This window comes from Muscardinus avellanarius (assembly GCF_963383645.1).
Source record: "Muscardinus avellanarius genome assembly, chromosome: 7".
NCBI lineage: Eukaryota > Metazoa > Chordata > Mammalia > Rodentia > Gliridae > Muscardinus > Muscardinus avellanarius.
Window position 1 is genome coordinate 69,765,571 of NC_137793.1, and position 17,046 is coordinate 69,782,616.

At 49.9% G+C, this 17,046-nt stretch overlaps 1 protein-coding gene across 1 annotated transcript; it reads right to left on the reverse strand.

Moving 5' to 3' along the window:
* Nucleotides 1–4,868: 4,868 nt before the first annotated feature.
* Nucleotides 4,869–16,461, reverse strand: LOC308265488 (required for drug-induced death protein 1; the record flags this gene model as incomplete). Its single annotated transcript, XM_080699255.1, has 2 exons — nt 4,869–4,988; nt 16,198–16,461. 2 exons carry the CDS (start codon nt 16,459–16,461, stop codon nt 4,869–4,871), a joined length of 384 nt encoding a protein of 127 aa, XP_080555381.1.
* Nucleotides 16,462–17,046: the final 585 nt, after the last annotated feature.

Here is a 17,046-nt window from a genome sequence, read left to right on the forward strand (position 1 = left end):
CCAGGCAGCTGAAGATGCTGGCTCTAAGCTGAGCAGCAGGTGGGGATCTTGCATTCCTCCACCCCTGATCTTGTCCAGGTGATAATGAGGAGATAGAAAGGAAATAGGCAGATAGGGAAAAGGCCTTGGTAGAAAAAAGCTAATTTCCTGAGTTTCCTGAGGGGCAACAAATGCCTGAAATTCCAAAGGCTCAGGAGATAAGAAGGCCAGAGCTTCACAAAGCCACCCTGAGTTTCCTAATCAACAAACCCACCGAGCAAGTCTGGCATTCCTGAAAGGAGACCCTTCAAAGAACTTGCAAATGTCCTATGCAAATTCTCCTTGGAATCCCAAAGTCACCACAACCACAAATGGACTTGCAAGTGGTCAGGCATCGGCCAGTCAGATGGCAAAAGTGGGGGACTTTCCCGCTCGGGACCCCCTCCCCTTTGGGGAGCTGTTCTCTCTCTCTCGCAGGTCGTGTTGGCCTTGAGAGAAGGCAGAGTGCATCTGAAGGCACGTGGCTCGGGCGACTCTCGAGTAGTGACCTGAAGGCCTCTGCTGGACATCATGGCTGACCAGGCCCCTAGGGGTGACCTGTACCTCTTTTCTGGCAGATCGCGTGGGCTCTGGGAAAAAGTAGTTTGCAACTGATGGGCACTTGGCTCGGGCGACACTCGGATAGTGACCCTGAAGGCAGCTACTGGACCCCGGAGTTTCGACCGCCCCTATGGGGTGTTCAGCCACTTTTCTCTATTCCCTTCTGGCAGATCGCGTGGACTCTGGAAGAAAGCAGCCTGCACCTGAAGGCAATTCGGCTTGGGCTACTCTCAAGTATTGTCCTGAAGGCAGCTACTGGACCCAGAGTTCCAGCCCCTTTGGGGGTGTTCAGCCACCCTTGCCCCCTTCCCTGCTGCTTCCAATAAACCTTTTACTCCCCTTCCTGAGGTCTGCGGGTGTCATTCTTCGCTCTCCGTAGGCAAGAACTCACCGGGGTTTTCTCGCAAGAAACCCCCGTTTCATTAATCTGGTGCCACCCAGGGCCACTCCTCTCCTCTGTACCCCAAGCCCTGTTTTTTTTTTTTTTTTTTTTTTTTTTTCCCAGTACTGGGGATTCCACCCAGAGGCATTCTAAGTCTGAGCTACACTTCCAGCCCTATTTTTTCTTCTTTATTTTGAAACAGGGTCTCACTAAGTTGCAGAGGACCTCACTAAGTAGCTGAGGCTGTCCTGGAACCACAAGCCTCCTGTCTCAGCCTTCCAAGTACTGGGATTACAAGTATGTGTCAAGCTGGGCGTGGTGGCGCACGCTTGTAATACTAGCATTCCGGAGGTTGAGACCGGAGGATTAAGGTTCACAGACAGCCTCAACTACTACTTAGTGAGGCTCTCTGCAACCTAGTGAGACTCTGTTTCAAAATAAAGAATAAAAATTAGGGTGTAGCTCAGGGGTCGAATGCCTCTGGGTTCCATCCTCACACCCGCAAAAAAACAAAAACAAAAAAACAAGTTGTGTCACCACACCCGGCTCTGTTTTATTTTGAAACAGGGTCTCATTAAGTTTCGGAGGGCCCTACTAAGTTACTGAAGCTGACTTTGAACCTGTGATCCTCCTGTCGCAGCCTTTCCAGTACTGGGACAGGTGTGTGCCACTGTGCCCAGCTTGGAAATTTTCATTTTTAACAGATGCAGTTTCCTGCATCATGGAGCCTGTTCTACCAGGCTTCAAGGGGAGAAGGCCCCTTTCTCCTCTTGGGGAGAAGCTGCAGATTTCTTCTGGGTCCCCAGCGATGTCTCTCTTACCATAAGCCAACACCTTCTGGTAATGAGTTCTGAGGCTTTGGACCGAGTTCCAGGAATCTCCTTTGGAAGGCAGAGGAAAGGAGAAATGGCCATCCACACACAGGAACAGTGAACAAGCTGGGCTTTTATTTATATCACAGGCGAGAAAAGGATACAAAAGAAACCTCTGGGTTAAGCAAAATCCCATTCCCAGAAGGGTGTGGGCCCTATACTAGAAAAACGACAGAGAAGGAAAAGGTAAAAAGGCAATTGGCAAGATGACAAATTTTTTTTTTTTTTTTTTTGGTGGTGCTGGGGATGGAACCCAGGGGCCTTCTATCTCTGGGCTACACTCCCAGACCTATTTTATATTTTATTTGGAAACAGGGTCTCTTAAACCAGCTGAGGCTGGCTTCGAACCTGCGCGATCCTCTTGTCTCAGCCTCCCAAACACGGGGATTACAAGCACGCGCCACCATGCCCAGCAAGATGACGAGTTTTTAAGGTCCAGGAACTGAGCGTGAAACACAGGCGCCCTGCAGAGTGAGCCTAGTGCCCAGGGCAGCCCCCACCAAAATGTCTGACTTCTGACATCTCTGAGTTAATTCTTAACCAGGCTGGAAGAAGTTCAGGGCCAGATGTGCCTGCAGTTTTTCCAATTTGGGGGGCAGGGAGGGTGTACTTCCTTGGACAGATCTGCCAGGCAAGGAAGGGCCCCAGTAGCTCCAGGCCACCCTTTCATCCCCCAGGAAGGCGCTGAGGGCTCTGCAGCTTCACTGGGTGATGCATCTTGTGACCTCCTAGCTCCACTTACCATGGCCAGCAGTGCTCATGGGCCCTGGATGTCTTTCTTTTCTTTTTTTTTTTTTTTTTGGCAGTACTGGGGATGGAACTCAGGGGCATTCTACCTCCAAGCTACAACCCCAGCCCTATTTTTTTTGTTTGTGTGTGTGTGTGGTGGCACTGTGGTTCCTGGAAGCCTTTCTACCTCCGGGCTACACTCCCAGACCTATTTTGTATTTTTTTATTTGGAAACAGGGTCTCTTAAGCCAGCGAGGCTGGCTCCGAACCAGCACGATCCTCCTGCCTCCTGTCTCCGCCTCCCAAGAGCGGGGATTACAAGCGTGCACCACCACGCCCAGCCTTATTTTTTATTCTTTATTTGGAAACAGGGTCTCACTGAGTTGCAACGGCTGACTGTCTTTCCACTAACCATGCTTAGCTTTTGTCTTATTTATGCCTCTAAACCCCAACTCTAGAGCTTCCAGGCAAGCAAGCAGTATCTCCCATGTATCTGGGCCCATCTGGGCCAAGACAAAATCCTTTGCTTGATCTTTTCCTCACAAATATTAATGATACAGGAATTGGGCCCTGGTGTATCTCCAACAGGAGCCTCCAGAGAATGACGCTGGGCAAGCTTCTTGGCCACCACTTTCTCCTCCACCAGCATCTTTTCCCAGGCACTACTTCCCAGTGCTCCCTGGTTGGGCTAGATGAGGCAAGGCCTCTCCTTACACGTCCTGGGAAACCTCCTGGGGCAACAGGTGGCCACTGATCCTGCGCCTTGATCAGAACAACCGCTCTGGACCTCTGGAGATTCTGGAAGCTAGAATTCTGGAATTCAGAACCGTGGCCTCCTGCGGGGGTGAGCTGAGTGATCTCTTTCTTTCGCCTTCTCTGAACCATGTAAGATTCCTGATACAACTGTCAACAGTTCCCAAAACATCACAGCCGTCAGAGGGAGTTTTTCTGCCCTGTTTCTCCCAGCATCCAGTGGCAGTGCAAGGGTCATTCCTGGGCGGTGTCAGGCCCAGGACTCTTGCCCACTGTAACCTTTGAACCTGTGAGACACATGATATAGGCAGCACAGAAGAGAAAGGGTTCGCCAACACTGTCAGTGTGAGCTCCCGGGCTGCTGAGGGGTTTTCGGCACCCACCATGGCCCCTCCTAAACCAGAGACCCAGCCCACCTGAGGTCCCCGCCGTGAGCACCCAGCCCTGGCCCCTGCTCTCCTTCTGCTCTCCTCCGATACCCTTTCACCTGTTTCTACTTCCTTCAGACCTGTCTTCTACTTAATGGTTCCTTCTCTAAGTTGCTGAGGCCAGCCTCCAGCCTGCGATCCTCCTATCTCATCCTCCCAAGTACTGAGATTACAGGCATGCATCACCATGCCTGACTAATGGTGCTTTCTCTAAATCCACTTTCCTTCCCAGGTTTTGTGTGTGTCTCTCTCTTTCTCATTCCTGTGTCCTGGGTCAGAGCACCCTCGGTGAAGCTGGCCTGCACAAGGAGCAGAGCTGCTCTCAGGGGTGACCTGATCCTGCCAGGAAGCCCATGATCACAGCCAGCTCCAACCTGCAGCTGGGCTGAACCAGTCCCTCAACCACCTGTCACAGCCGCTCAGCCTGCCTTTCAGCTTGTCCTTCCTCATTCCCTCATGGCCAGCTGCACATTTCTGCAAAGATGGGTGAAAATGACACACTTTTATCTACTTTAAACAAGTCGTGAGACAACTGTAAACATGGTTTTCAAAGCATCATTGCTTTTGAAGAAATTATTCTTTCTTCTTTCTTCTCAAGCCTGTAATTAAACTCCTGGTGACAGAGTAGTGGAGGAAGGGGATGGGAGAGGAGGACTTCAGAAGCACACGGCTCCTTTGCTGCCTTCAGAAGCCAGGCAGCCCAGGGCCCGAGTCCCAGCCAGCCTGTGGCCTTTCCAGGAGAAGCATGAAGACCACCTGGCTCTAGGCCGACATTCTTTTTCTTTTGCAAAATTACTACTCTGCTCAAATATGTCAAATATCTGCCCCTATCCCGGCCCTACCACCTTTACCTGAAGACTCAAAGCTTCATGTAAAGCAAACTAACAGTAATCCCACAGCTAACCTGGCCTAATCCTCTGCAGGACTGACCAGTGGATCCTCTGTGTCCAAGAGATGAGAAAACTGAGCAGATGGGCAGGGGTAGCCCATTCCTAACATTCGTCCAATCAACAAGGAAAGACATTTTTTTTTTTCTCTTCTAAGGATTCTGTGAGTCAAGTCTGAAATGCTGCTGAGTCCGCCCTGTCCCCAGAGCAGAGGCTCCGCTGGCTCCAGCAGCTCCCGTTAGCGCACGAAGGATACCACGCTGGTGGCCACTCCAAACGGGGCAGAGTAGGCCGCAGCGAATCCCTGCAGGCCGATGACTATGTAGCGACATCCTTTGGTGATGACCTTCCCGACATTCTGTTTTTAGGAGCAGAAAAGTAAAGAGTTAGGTTAGGCAAGTTTATGAAAATGGACCCATTACCCGCGAAAACCCACTACTGGTCATGGCGACACACACCAAGAGCGTTTTTCCTTGTTCTCAGAAGGCACATTAGCAAGTCAGCATGTATGCACATCTCTAGTGTCCCGTGCCCACTCTTACGCTGGAACACACGGGAGCTCAGAGCAGACGTCCTCTCCTGGCAAAGTGTTTGCATGTGCAGCAAACCGTAACCCCACTCCCCTGCTCCAGATCAAAGTTACTGGACAGCCTGGGTCAAGTTCCTTTGTGCACCTTTTTGTCTGAAGCCTCGCCTGTCTTCACTATCCTCCTCTTCCTCTTTCTCTCTCTCCTCCAGGGCTGCCTGTCTGACCCTCACATTCCTCCCTTTGTTATCTTCAGCCATTCTCCAAGTGCTACATGCATGTAAGTCTTGTGTTTCCAAACAATCGTACACGAGTGTAAAGACCAGGCAATTCTTTCTGTGTGTCTTCTTCCTTCTAGGCTGGAACCCAGCTGGACAAGGGACATCTCAGGGATTCAAATGAAATCGCAACTGAAAGATTAAGACCTCCAAAGCTCGATATTTTTTTTGGAGGAAGCGGTACTAAGGATTGAACCCAGGGGCATTCTGACTCTGAGCCATACCACAGATCCTCTTTTTTTGTTGTACTCTGGATTGAATGAACCCAGGAGACATTCTAACCCAGGGGCATTCTGACTCTGAGCTACACCCCAGTCCTATTTTATTTCTTATTTTGAAACAAAAGTCTCACTAAGTTGCAGAGGGCCTCACTAAATTGAGGAGGCTGGCTATAGACTTGAGATCCCCCTGTCTCAGCCTTGCTCCCCCCCCCTTTTTTTTTTTTAGTTTTTATTCTGAAACAGGGTCTCATCAAATTGCTGAGGCTGGTCTAGAACCTGTGATCCTCCTGTTTAGCCTTCCAGGTACTGGGATCACAGGCGAGCACCACCACGCCTGGTCAATGATCAACATTTATTACATTGTTGTTTCCTTGTCTTCCTCTCCTGGTCCACAAGTACCGTCAACCATTTGTGCTGACATCAACATCCACGTAGTCGCCCTGGACCTTACTGTACACACCTTGTCTCTCAGTGCCCTAACCATGCTGACTGGTCTCACTAAAATCCTGACCCCAATTCAAAGCTCACTGTGACGTCAAGGCTGGCTGGCAAACCCACCACACCTGACCAGTAGGCAGACTTCCCGTCTCTTCCAGAAACAGTCTCAGTTCTTTTCCTTCCCACACCCAACACTCCCCAGATAAAAGACAATACCACTTCCTCTTTAACTACATAAATCAGATATCCCCGGGAACTTGTCCCTCTTCACACCATTGCCTATGACCTGCCTGGACCTGCCCTCAGCTTCCCCTGTGGCCTGTGGGACGGTGGAGAAAATGTCCTCAAAGCTGTTCCCCTGACGCTTGCTGCCTGTGCCGTCTCCCATCTGGTCTTTGGCTCTCCCTTCTTCAACACCATCCTCTCTCCCTCCCCACTGGCTCATTCCCACTGGCGTACACTTATGCTCAGCTGTTGCCTTGACCCCATAGGCTGCCCCAGGTCTCTACTCTCCTTCATGCCAAACAAACCAAAAGAATCATCTAGATACTGACTCTGCTCCTCCTCCTCTTCTTTTGGCAATGGGGATTTAACCCAGGGGTGCTCTACCTCTGAGCTACATTCCTGTTTTATTTAGAAACAAGGTCTTGCTAAGTTGCTGAGGCCGGCTTTAAACCTGCGATGCTCCTGTTTCAGCCTCCCAAATGCTGGGGTTACAGGCGTGCGCCACCACGCCCGGCCAGCTCCACGCTTCCTCTTACTCTGGTGCAGGGGCTGCCCGACCACAGCATCTATGACCTCCGCGTGGCCTGACAAGTGGGAGCCTTTCAGTCTTCCCCCTCCCTGTCCTCTCAGCTGCTTCTGACATGCTTTGCAAAATAATCCCTTGGCCTCGCTGACTCCGTATTCTCTTGGTTCTCTCTTGCTTCACAGGACGCTCCTTATCCCTTCTACCAAAGCTTGATAAGTCCGGGCTTCAGTCCCGAGTCCTCCTCTCCTTGCCACCCCCAGCATAGGTCCTTTGCTGGGCTGGCCCAGCGACTTTAAGTGTCTGCTGGATACTGAAAACTCTGGCTCAAGCTCAGTCAGCTTTGAGACCTCATGATTCCTCTGGCATATACTCTTCCTCATTGCACCAAACAAATAAACCTGACTTTGGCTACTGGTGTGTCCCTGGTAGCCTTTCGCTCTTGGGCTTCAACAAGAAGAAAGGACAGAGAAGTTACATTTACCTCAGATCAGACAGTTGATAAGAGGCAGAACTGAAGTTTAACCCCAAAGAAATCTTGCTTTGAGCCCAGGCCTCTAACCCTTGTATTACAGTTTCCTAATTTGTTTATTTATTTATTATTATTATTTATTTATTTTACTTTTGGTACTGGAGATTGACCCCAGGGGCATTCTACCTCTGAGCTAGACCCCCCAGCCCTGTTTTATTTTATTTTTGAAACAGAGTCTAGCTAAATTGCTAAGGCTGGTCTTGAACCTGCCATCCTCCTGTCTTAGCCTCCCTAGTACTGTGATTACAGGTGTGCACCACTGCACCGGCTACACTTCCCTTCTTTAAGGAAGGCGGTATGTAGGTGGTTAGTTCACAGTGCACCAGCTCCATGGCTTACTTGACTTCCCGTGGCTTCAGGTTCTCACCTATACGATGGGATTGTGTAGTCACTATTTCACTGGGTTGTTGAGAAGGTTAAATGACTTTAGTGCACTTAGGTGTTTTCTTCGGTTTTGTTTCTGCGGGATGAAAGCCAAAGCCTCAAGCGTTCTAGGCAAATGCTCTATCCCCGAGCACCACCCGCTAAGGAAAGCACTTGGCACCGTGGCTGGCACAAGCTGCAGCAGTGTTGGGTGCTCACAACATCAGTGATGATGACTGCAAAAGGACATCTGCTTCTTTCCATAGTCATTTAGGTTTGCGGTGATGATATGTTAACCTAAGACATTTTGTTATTTTTCTGGAAAGTTTCTCTTTGTTTTTTCTATCTCCCTCGCCTAGGCTGAATCTGGACAGTTTACCAAGAGTATAATTTCCGGCCAGGTGTGGTGACACACGCCTCTAATCCCAGTACTGGAGAGGCTGAGGCAGGAGAATCACAGCCAAGGCCAGCCTCAGCAACTCAGCGAGACCCTGTTTCAAATAGAGCATGGTGGCGCATGCTTGTAATGCCAGTACTTGGGAGGTGGAAACAGGAGGATTACAGGTGTCAAGGACAGCCTCAGCAAGTAGTGAGACTCTCATCAACCTAGTGAGATCCTGTTTCAAAATAAAAATTTAAAAAAAGGGCCGGGGGGTGTAGCTCGGAGGTAGAACGTTTGCCCGTGGGTTCAATCCCCAGTACCACACACGGAAAGAGTATAATTTCCTATGACTTCTGGCTCACTTGAGCTTTCTGTAGTCTCAATTGAAGAGTCATCCACTATGACAGGGGGAGGGCCGAACCCACAGGGCCCCTCACTTCCGAGCACACACAAGTGCCCAGCTGTTATCTCTGGTACCGCTCTGGCTGCAGGAGGAGCTTTGGGAGTCTCTACACTCCACTTGTCTGGACGCTTCCTCATTAGTTTCTCCATGCGATGCCGGTGCACACGTACGCATGTGCGTGTGCGTGTGTGGTCATGCTGCTTAGAGGTCCGTTTCTATAATTCTGTGATGAGAAGAATCACTGGGAACATTTTACTCATATGTTTGAAACATCAGCAGTTCCAACAAAAGCCATGTTCTCCGGGAGTGATGCAATCATCAGGAGCGACCCTTGGTAAACGATGCCACCAGCTCCATAACTGCCGGCTTTAAACTTCGCGCTTTTGATATTTGTACATCCATTTTCACCAGCCTGTTATTCTATATCGAACCCCAGGAGTGTTCTACCTCGGAGTGATGCTCTCAAGCTTTTTGCTTTTTTATTTTGAAATAGGATCTTGCTAAATTGCTGAGGCTAAGCCAGGTGTGGTGGCGCACGCTTGTAATCCCAGCATTTGGGAGGCTGAGACAGGAGGACTGCGGTTCCTGGACAGACTCAGTTACTTAGCGAGGTCCTTTGCAACTCAGTGAGACCCTGTTTCAAAATAAAAGAATAAAAAATAGGGCTGGGAGTGTAGCTCGGAGGTAGAATGTCCCTGGGTTCCATCCCCAGTACTGCAAGAAAAATAAAAAAATAAAAAAATTTGCTGAGGCAGGCTGGCCTCAAGACTGCAATTCTCCTATCTCAGCCTCCCAAGTACTAGGATTATAGGCATGTGTCACTGAGGTGTATAATAATAACATGTCCGGCTTGTTATTATTTTCTAGTAGCTTATAATTTCATCTTTACAATTTAGGGGGGAAAAGCTGCTAAAGTAGTTCATTAACTGCAACACTGTCAAAACAAAACCAAACCAGGCATGGCAGTACATGCCTATAATCTCAGTACTTGGGAGGCTGAGACAAGTGGATCACAGGTTCAAGGCCAGCCTCAGCAATTGTGTATTTATCAACTTAATGCGACCCTATTTAAAAATAAATAAATAAATAAAAAGGATGGGAAGCCGGGTGTGGTGGCACACGCTTGTAATCCCCGCACTTGGGAGGCTGAGACAGGAGGATCGCACAGGTTCGAAGCCAGCCTCAGCTACTTAGTGAGGCTCTCAGCAACTTAGTGAGACCCTGTTTCCAAATAAAATATAAAAAAGGTCTGGGAGTATAGCCCGGAGGTAGAAAGCCTCTGGGTTCCACCCCCAGTACCACACACACACACACACACACACACACACACACACAAAAAAAAAAAAAAAAAAAAAAGGATGGGAGTATAGTTTGGAAGTAGAATACCACTGGGTTCAATCTCTAGTACAAAACATAAAAAAAAAAAAAAACAGAACCAAGAGAGGCAATGTAAAGAAGTGTAAGTGTTTATCAACCACCACTTTAGTGTCATTCAAAGGAGTAGATTTGGGATTTGTTGATCTGTGTAACGCTGACCTGTCAGAGGGGCGCTGGGGAGGTGGAGCTCGGGAGAGTGTGCCAGGCTGGATAATGGTCCCCAAGGTGCCCATGTCTTAGTGCTCAGAATCTGTGACTATATTATCTTACATAGCAAAAGGATTTTGCAGCAGTGATTCAGTTAAGGACCTGGAAATGGGGCAGTCTCCTCAGTTAAGCAGGCAAGTCTCCTATTGCAGTGCTGGAGGAGTCCAGGCATCTCAGCTCAGGTGAGTGTCCTCCTAAAGAGGGAGGAGGGGGACTCACACCGAAGTCAATACATGGATGGAAGCAGGGGACAGAGAGAAGACTCAAAGAGTCTACCAGCTTTAAGGATGGAGGTCGGTGGCCTCTGGAAGCTGGAAAGGGCATAGAAATGACTTCTCCCCTGGATCCTCTAGGAAAAAATCACCCTGCTGATTCTGCCTCTGGAAGACTGATTTGGGACTTGTGGCCTCCAAAGCTATAGGAGAATACATTCATTTGGTTTTCAGCCATGATGTAGGTGGTCATTTGTTTTAGCAGCCACAGGGAATTCCTACAAAGAGAAAGGGTTTCTGGGGACTCCTTCATATTCAGCCGATCCCCAGTGATGCTGGGGATTCTCCTCCTTCCAGTTTCAAAAAGAAAACCCTTTCTCCTCAAAAAGCACTTTCTCTAAGCTCAAAGGTCAAGTCTTCAGTTGTGAAATGCAGTTAGGACTTGGGCACCTGCCTGAGATGGGGAGTCAGCAATTATTTTCAGAGTTAGAACTCACTTAAAAACCAATCAGGATAAGCCGGGCGTGGTGGCGCACGCTTGTAATCCCAGGATTCGGGAGGCTGAGACCGGAGGATCGTGGTTCGCGGACAGCCTCAGCTACTTAGTGAGGACCTCCGCAACTTAGTGAGACCCTGTTTCAAAATAAGGAATAAAAAATAGGGCAGAGGGTGTAGCTCGGAGGTCAAAATGCCCCTGTGTTCCATCCCCAGACCCGCAAAACAAAAAAACAAAAATAAAAACCAATCAGGATAAAAACGTTAGACTGGGCCCTCCTATGCCCTCTCAGATGCTAACAGTCAACAGTTACGGGGCCCTGGCCAGGTGCCCAGTGGGGTCGAAGACTTCCTCGTGGTTCTACTCATTTACTCTCTCCACTGCCTCATTATTATCCCATAGTACAGAAGAGGAGACTGAGGCAGAGAGGGGGCACAGCTGGGGTCATACAGATAGTAGGTGGCCAGGCAGGGCGTATGCCTGTTATTCTGGCTTCATGCACATGTCCTTACCCCATATTTAAAACATGGGGGCCTTTATTTCTTTTCCTTTCTTCCTTTCTTCCCCCTCCTTCATTTCTGTGTGTGTGCATGTGTGTGTGCGTGCATGTGTGTGCGTGCATGTGTGTGCGTGCGTGTGTGTGTGTGTGTGTGTGTGTGTGTGTGTGTGTTTACTGGGGATTAAAGCAAGGGGCATTCGATCTCTGAGCTATTCCCTCAGCCCTATTTTATTTTTTATTTTGATAAAGGCTCTCTCTTGCTAGGTTGCTGAGGCTGGCTTTGAACCTGCAATCCTCTCAGACTCCCAAGAACTGGGAGCAGAGACATGGGTCACCATGTCCAACTTCTCTCTTTGCTTTTTCTTTTCGTGATGGTAGGGATTGAACCGAGGGTCGAGCATATCCTATGCAAGCTCTCTACCTCTGAGTCACATCACTATCCCAAAATGTGCAGGCATTTTTAAAGGTTATTCCATACCTTCTATTTCCCCTCTCCCTCCCTCTTCTCATTTTCCTTACCTGGTCCTCTCCCTGTGTTTCTGAGGATGCCTGGGAAAGGTGACCTGATATGGCTCCACCACTGAGCTACACCTGGTTACTCTCTCTCAGCTAAGTTCTGAGGCCATGCTCCTCTGCTCACGGCCACTCACCCACTCCTTCTGCAGGGGAAAGGGCCTCTCTGCTGCTCTCTAGCTGTGCGTCCTTGAACAAATAGCTTAACTTCTTGAAACTCCAGTTTCCTTTACTGCAGAACAGGGATAATCAGAGCTTTCCAAGGGAGCTGTGAGGATTTGGAGGTACCAAGTACAAAGCCAGGCACCAGGCATCCTGGAACAGCACAGCAAACATGTTCCTTCCTCTTCTCAGTGCCCACCAAAGAGCATTTTAACAATCACAAAGGCACCATATGAATGCTATTATCATGACTTAAAAATCAACTGGGAACCTTAATCTCTAGAAAAGTCCCAGGCACACAGGCTTCCAGAAGGCTGGACCCGCTCAGCATTCGGCTGGACCCCTAGCTGGGACCAGGGGCAGCGTGGGAGCGTAAGCCACTCTTTCATGTTCCACAAAGGGCAAACACCTTTCTTTAAATAGAAGCAGGAAGGGCCTGGGTGAGGGATCTGGGAAGTTAACAGGAATAAGAACTAAAAGAAAAAGCAGGCCCTAGTCAGGCGTGCGCCTGACTCTGATAATCCTAGCATGTGGCAGGCTGAGACAGGAGGATTGCAGGTTCTATCTAGGCCAGCCTGGGAAATTTAGCAAGACCCTCAGGCTTGAGAGCTGTCCCTGAGTTCAACTCCTGGTACCAAAAAAAAAAAAAAAAAAAAAAAAGGAAGAAAGAAAGAAAGAAGGCATGTGTTAATAGCACTGAGCTATTTGCAAGTTGCCCCTTATTCTACTAGACCCAAGAAAGATAACGTTCTACCTGGTGGCTAAAGAAGGTAAAAATCACCTCCCATATTTCTAGCTGAGCCTCGGCTCTTCCTGCTTTCTTCCTCTTTATTAGAGCCTGATACCTTCTCAGTCACTGGAGAAAGTGGCAGCATAAGTCACTCTTTGGAACCCTAATGTCATCTCATGGGGCCCCTGGGTCTATTGGAAGAGTGTGTAATACTCTAGAGCACTTCCATGACCTCTTCTCTATTCCCTGCAGCGTGGACAACACCCCTTTCCTATCTGTTAAAATCTCTTTTCTTTTTAGTTCAGGCAAAATTCATATAACATAAAAGTATCCACGTGTGTGTGTGTGTGGGAGGGGTACTGGGGGGTAGAACCCAGGGGCTTTCCTACCTCCGGGCTATACCCCAGCCCTATTTTATAATTTATTTGGAAACAGGGTCTCACTAAGTTGCTGAGAGCCTCACTAAGTAGCTGAGGCTGGCTTAGAACCTGTGCGATCCTCCTGTCTCAGCCTCCCAAGTGCTAGTATTACAAGCATGTGCCACCACGCCAGGCTTAAAACTATCCACTTTAGGCTGGGCGTGGTGGCGCACGCTTGTAATCCCCGCGCTTGGGAGGCAGAGACAGGAGGATCGCACAGGTTCGAAGCCAGCCACGCGAGCTGGCTTAGGAGACCCTGTTTCCAAATAAAAATGTAAAAATAGGTCTAGGAGTGTAGCCTGGAGGTAGAAGGGCTTCCAGGAACCCCAGTACCACCAAAAACAAACAAACAAACAAACAAACAACTATCCACTTTAAAGTACAACTCAGCTAGGCGTGGTGGTGCACAGGCTTGAGAGGCTGAGACAGGAGGGTCACATAGTTTCAAAGCCAGCCTCAACTACTTAGTGAGGCTCTAGCAACTTAGTGAGACCTTGTTTCCAAATAAAATGTAAAACAGGTCTGGGAGTATAGCCCAGAAGTAGAAAGCCTCTGGGTTCCACCCCCAGTACCAAAAAATAAAAATAAATAAATAAATAAATAAATAAATAAATAAAGTACAACTCAGTGGCACTTAATACATTTATAATGTGCAACCATCATTTCCATCAAATCCCAAGACATTGCCATCCCTAAAGGAAAACCCACACCCACTAATTAGATGGTCTCTACTCCTCCAAGTTCGTGGCAACCACCAATCTAGGTTCCATCTCTCTGGATTTGCCTGTTCTGGATATTTTATATCAATGGACTCATGAAAACAATGTGTAACCTTGAGTGTCTGGTATATTTTATTTAGCATCATGCTTTTAGAGGTTAATTCACTTGGTGTCATGTGCTAGTACTTCGTTCTTTTTTATGGCTGAATGGTATTCTATTGTGTGTATATCACCTTCTGTTTATTCATCCACTGATAGATATTTAGGTTGTTTTCACCTTTTGGCTATTAGTAAATAATGCTTCTATGAACACTTGTGTATAAATATATGTTTGAGTAGCTATTTTCAATTATTTTGACTACAGACCTAGGAATTGAATTTCTGGGTCATAGAGTAATTCCATCTTCAACTCTTTGAGGAACCTCCTAACTGTTTTTCCCAGAAGCGGTGCCATTCTACCTGCTGTGGAAAAGGGTCCTAATCTGCCCACATTGTTGCCAACACTTGTTATTTTATATATTTATTTATTTTGTGTTACTGAAGATTAAACCCAAGGGCATTATATCTCCAAGCTACACCCCCAGCCCTATTTTATTTTTATTTTAAAACAGGATCTGGCTAGGTTGATGAGAATCTCACTACTTGCTGAAGCCATCCTGGAACCTGTAATCCTCCTGTCTCAGCCTTCCCGGTACTGGGAATTACAGGCGTGTGCCACAGTGCCCAGGTTGTTATTTTGTTTTGTTTTTGGCACTGGGGATTGAACCCAGTGGCATTCTGCATCCAAGCTACATCTCAGCCCTTTATTATTTATTTGTTTATTTATTTATTTATTTATTTGTTTATTTTGGTGATACTGGGGTTCCTGGAAACCCTTCTACCTCCAGGCTACACTCCCAGGCCTATTTTTATACTTTTTTATTTAGAAACAGGGTCTCATAAACCAGTGTGTCTGGCTTCTAACCTGCGCAATCCTCCTGTATCCGCCTCCCAAGCACGGGGATTACAAGTGTGCGCCACCACGCCCGGCTTTAATTATTATTTTGAAATAGGGTCTCACTAAGTTGCCAAGGGCCTCACTAAGTCGCTTAGGCTGGCCTCAGACCTGCCTCTGATCCTCCTGTCTCATTATCCAAAGTACTAAGAATACAGGCAGGTGCCACCACACCCTGCTCTCTGGTGAAATCTGAACTCCTCTCCTCTGCCCAGTGTTCACATCACTAGGATTTGAAGATGTCCTGATTTTACGACTCTGTCCTCCACCACATCCTTGAGGAGTTAACTGCTCTGTGGTGCTACCTCCTGTCTCCCCGGAGGCTGTGGACCCTGGAGGGCAGGGCTGTGTTAACTCCTTTTGCCTCTCTAGTGAATGCACAATGCCTGGCTCAGAGGGAGCGGGGCCCAAGACATCTCAAGCGCTAGCCCCCAAGCTGAGGACTGCATCATCAGTTACCAGCTGGGAGGGGAACGATAGCTCCTTTGTGCCCCACTGGAATCAGTAAGGGAGAAGAATAGTCCTAGAATAACCCTAAGCCTGAAAGCTCCGAACTTTGTGTGTGTGTGTGTGTGTGTGTGTGTGTGTGTGTGTGTGGTACTGGGGGTGGAACCCAGAGGCTTTCTACCTCTGGGCTATACTCCCAAACCTAGTTTTTTATATTTTATTTGGAAACAGGGTCTCACTAAGTTGCTGAGAGCCTCACTAAATAGCTGGGGCTGGCTTCGAACCTGTGCGATCCTCCTGTCTCAGCCTCCCAAGCGCGGGGATTACCAGCGTGCGCCACCACGCCCGGCAAGCCCCCAACTTTCTAGTTTTGAGAATGGCTGGGGTCTGATAAGAGGCCACGGATAACTGGGCAATAAATCAGGTGCGGTCCGTGGCCTTTGGCCGGTACACAATGAGTTTCAAGACTTTTTTCTGGCGGCCTTGCCTAGGCCAAGGGAGTGGGGGCAGCCATGGCGTCCACAGCTTCCTGGTAAGGGTACCTGGGAGCTGCCTGCGGGCTTTGATCTGGGAAGAAGACTGTCATCCTCAGCCATATTCATCCTTCCAGTCTGCCTGTGTCCCACTAGTCCATGGATAGTGGGGAAGAGAAAATCAGATCCAACAGGCGTGTCTTTAGGTATTTGCTGGGCTCCCGGGCCCTGGGAGCTATTTGGGGCTATTTGGGAGAATAACCCAAACTTTCTCAGCTAGCGGTTGTGGACGTTGCCGGAAAACAGATCAACCGGGTCACCGGGTCCAAGTACCCCAGCGGCGCCAAAGCCTCGGGATCGTCCCGCTCAGCGCGGAGGCTGGCCCCCGGGCGGGCGCCCCAGGCGTCGGGGCGGGGCGCGGGCCCTACCTTGCCGTACTTCTTCAGCTTCTGCCGGTACCTCCGCTCGGGCTTCCCGCCGGGCGCCGGCTCCTCCAGCGGCTCGTAGCGCTCGGGCAGCGCCGCCAGGTGCACCCTCCGCGCGCGCCGCCCGCCCGCGCCCGCCGCCGCCTCGTCGCCGCTGTCGGGCTGCTCCAGGATGGCCTCCTCGTCGCCCTCGGGCCGCCGCGCCCGCGCCCGGCGCAGCGGCAGGCCGCCGGCCACCTTGCTCCGGAGCCGGGCGCCCCGCGCCATGCCGCCGGCTGCTGCTGCTGCGCGAGGTCGGAGCGCGGGGCGCGGACCTTGGCTCCCTCCGCCCCGCCCGGCCGGCCGCCCGCCCTCGGGGCCGGGGGCGCAGCGCCCCCTGGCCGTGGGGACGCGCCCGGGGCCCCTGCGCCCACCCGCGGGCTCCCCCCGGCGCGCCGGCCACCAGGCACGCGAAGCCCAAACCGTGGGACCCCGGTCGCCCCTTTGAAGCCGGCAGCGGTGCGATGGGTACCCGAGGCCTCCAGCCGGCGAGGGGCGGCCCGAGGACGCGGTGTCCACGGGCGTGCGCGCTGCTGGCGAGCCTCCGGGGAGGCGTCGGGAAGTGTTCGTGGAGAATCCTGAACCGTCCGTGTTCTCCAGGGAGTGCTCAGGAACGCCAGGCTCCGGGAGGGTGTCCAGAGGATTCCTCCACAGCGCTCCACCACGGGAAAGGGAGCTCGGCTCCTAACTCCCGCACTTGGGAGGCTGAGACAGAAGGATGGTAGGTTCAAAGACAGCCTCAGCAACATAGTGGGACTCTCAGCAACCTAACGAGACCCTGTGTCAAAATTTAAAATAATAATAATGGCAATA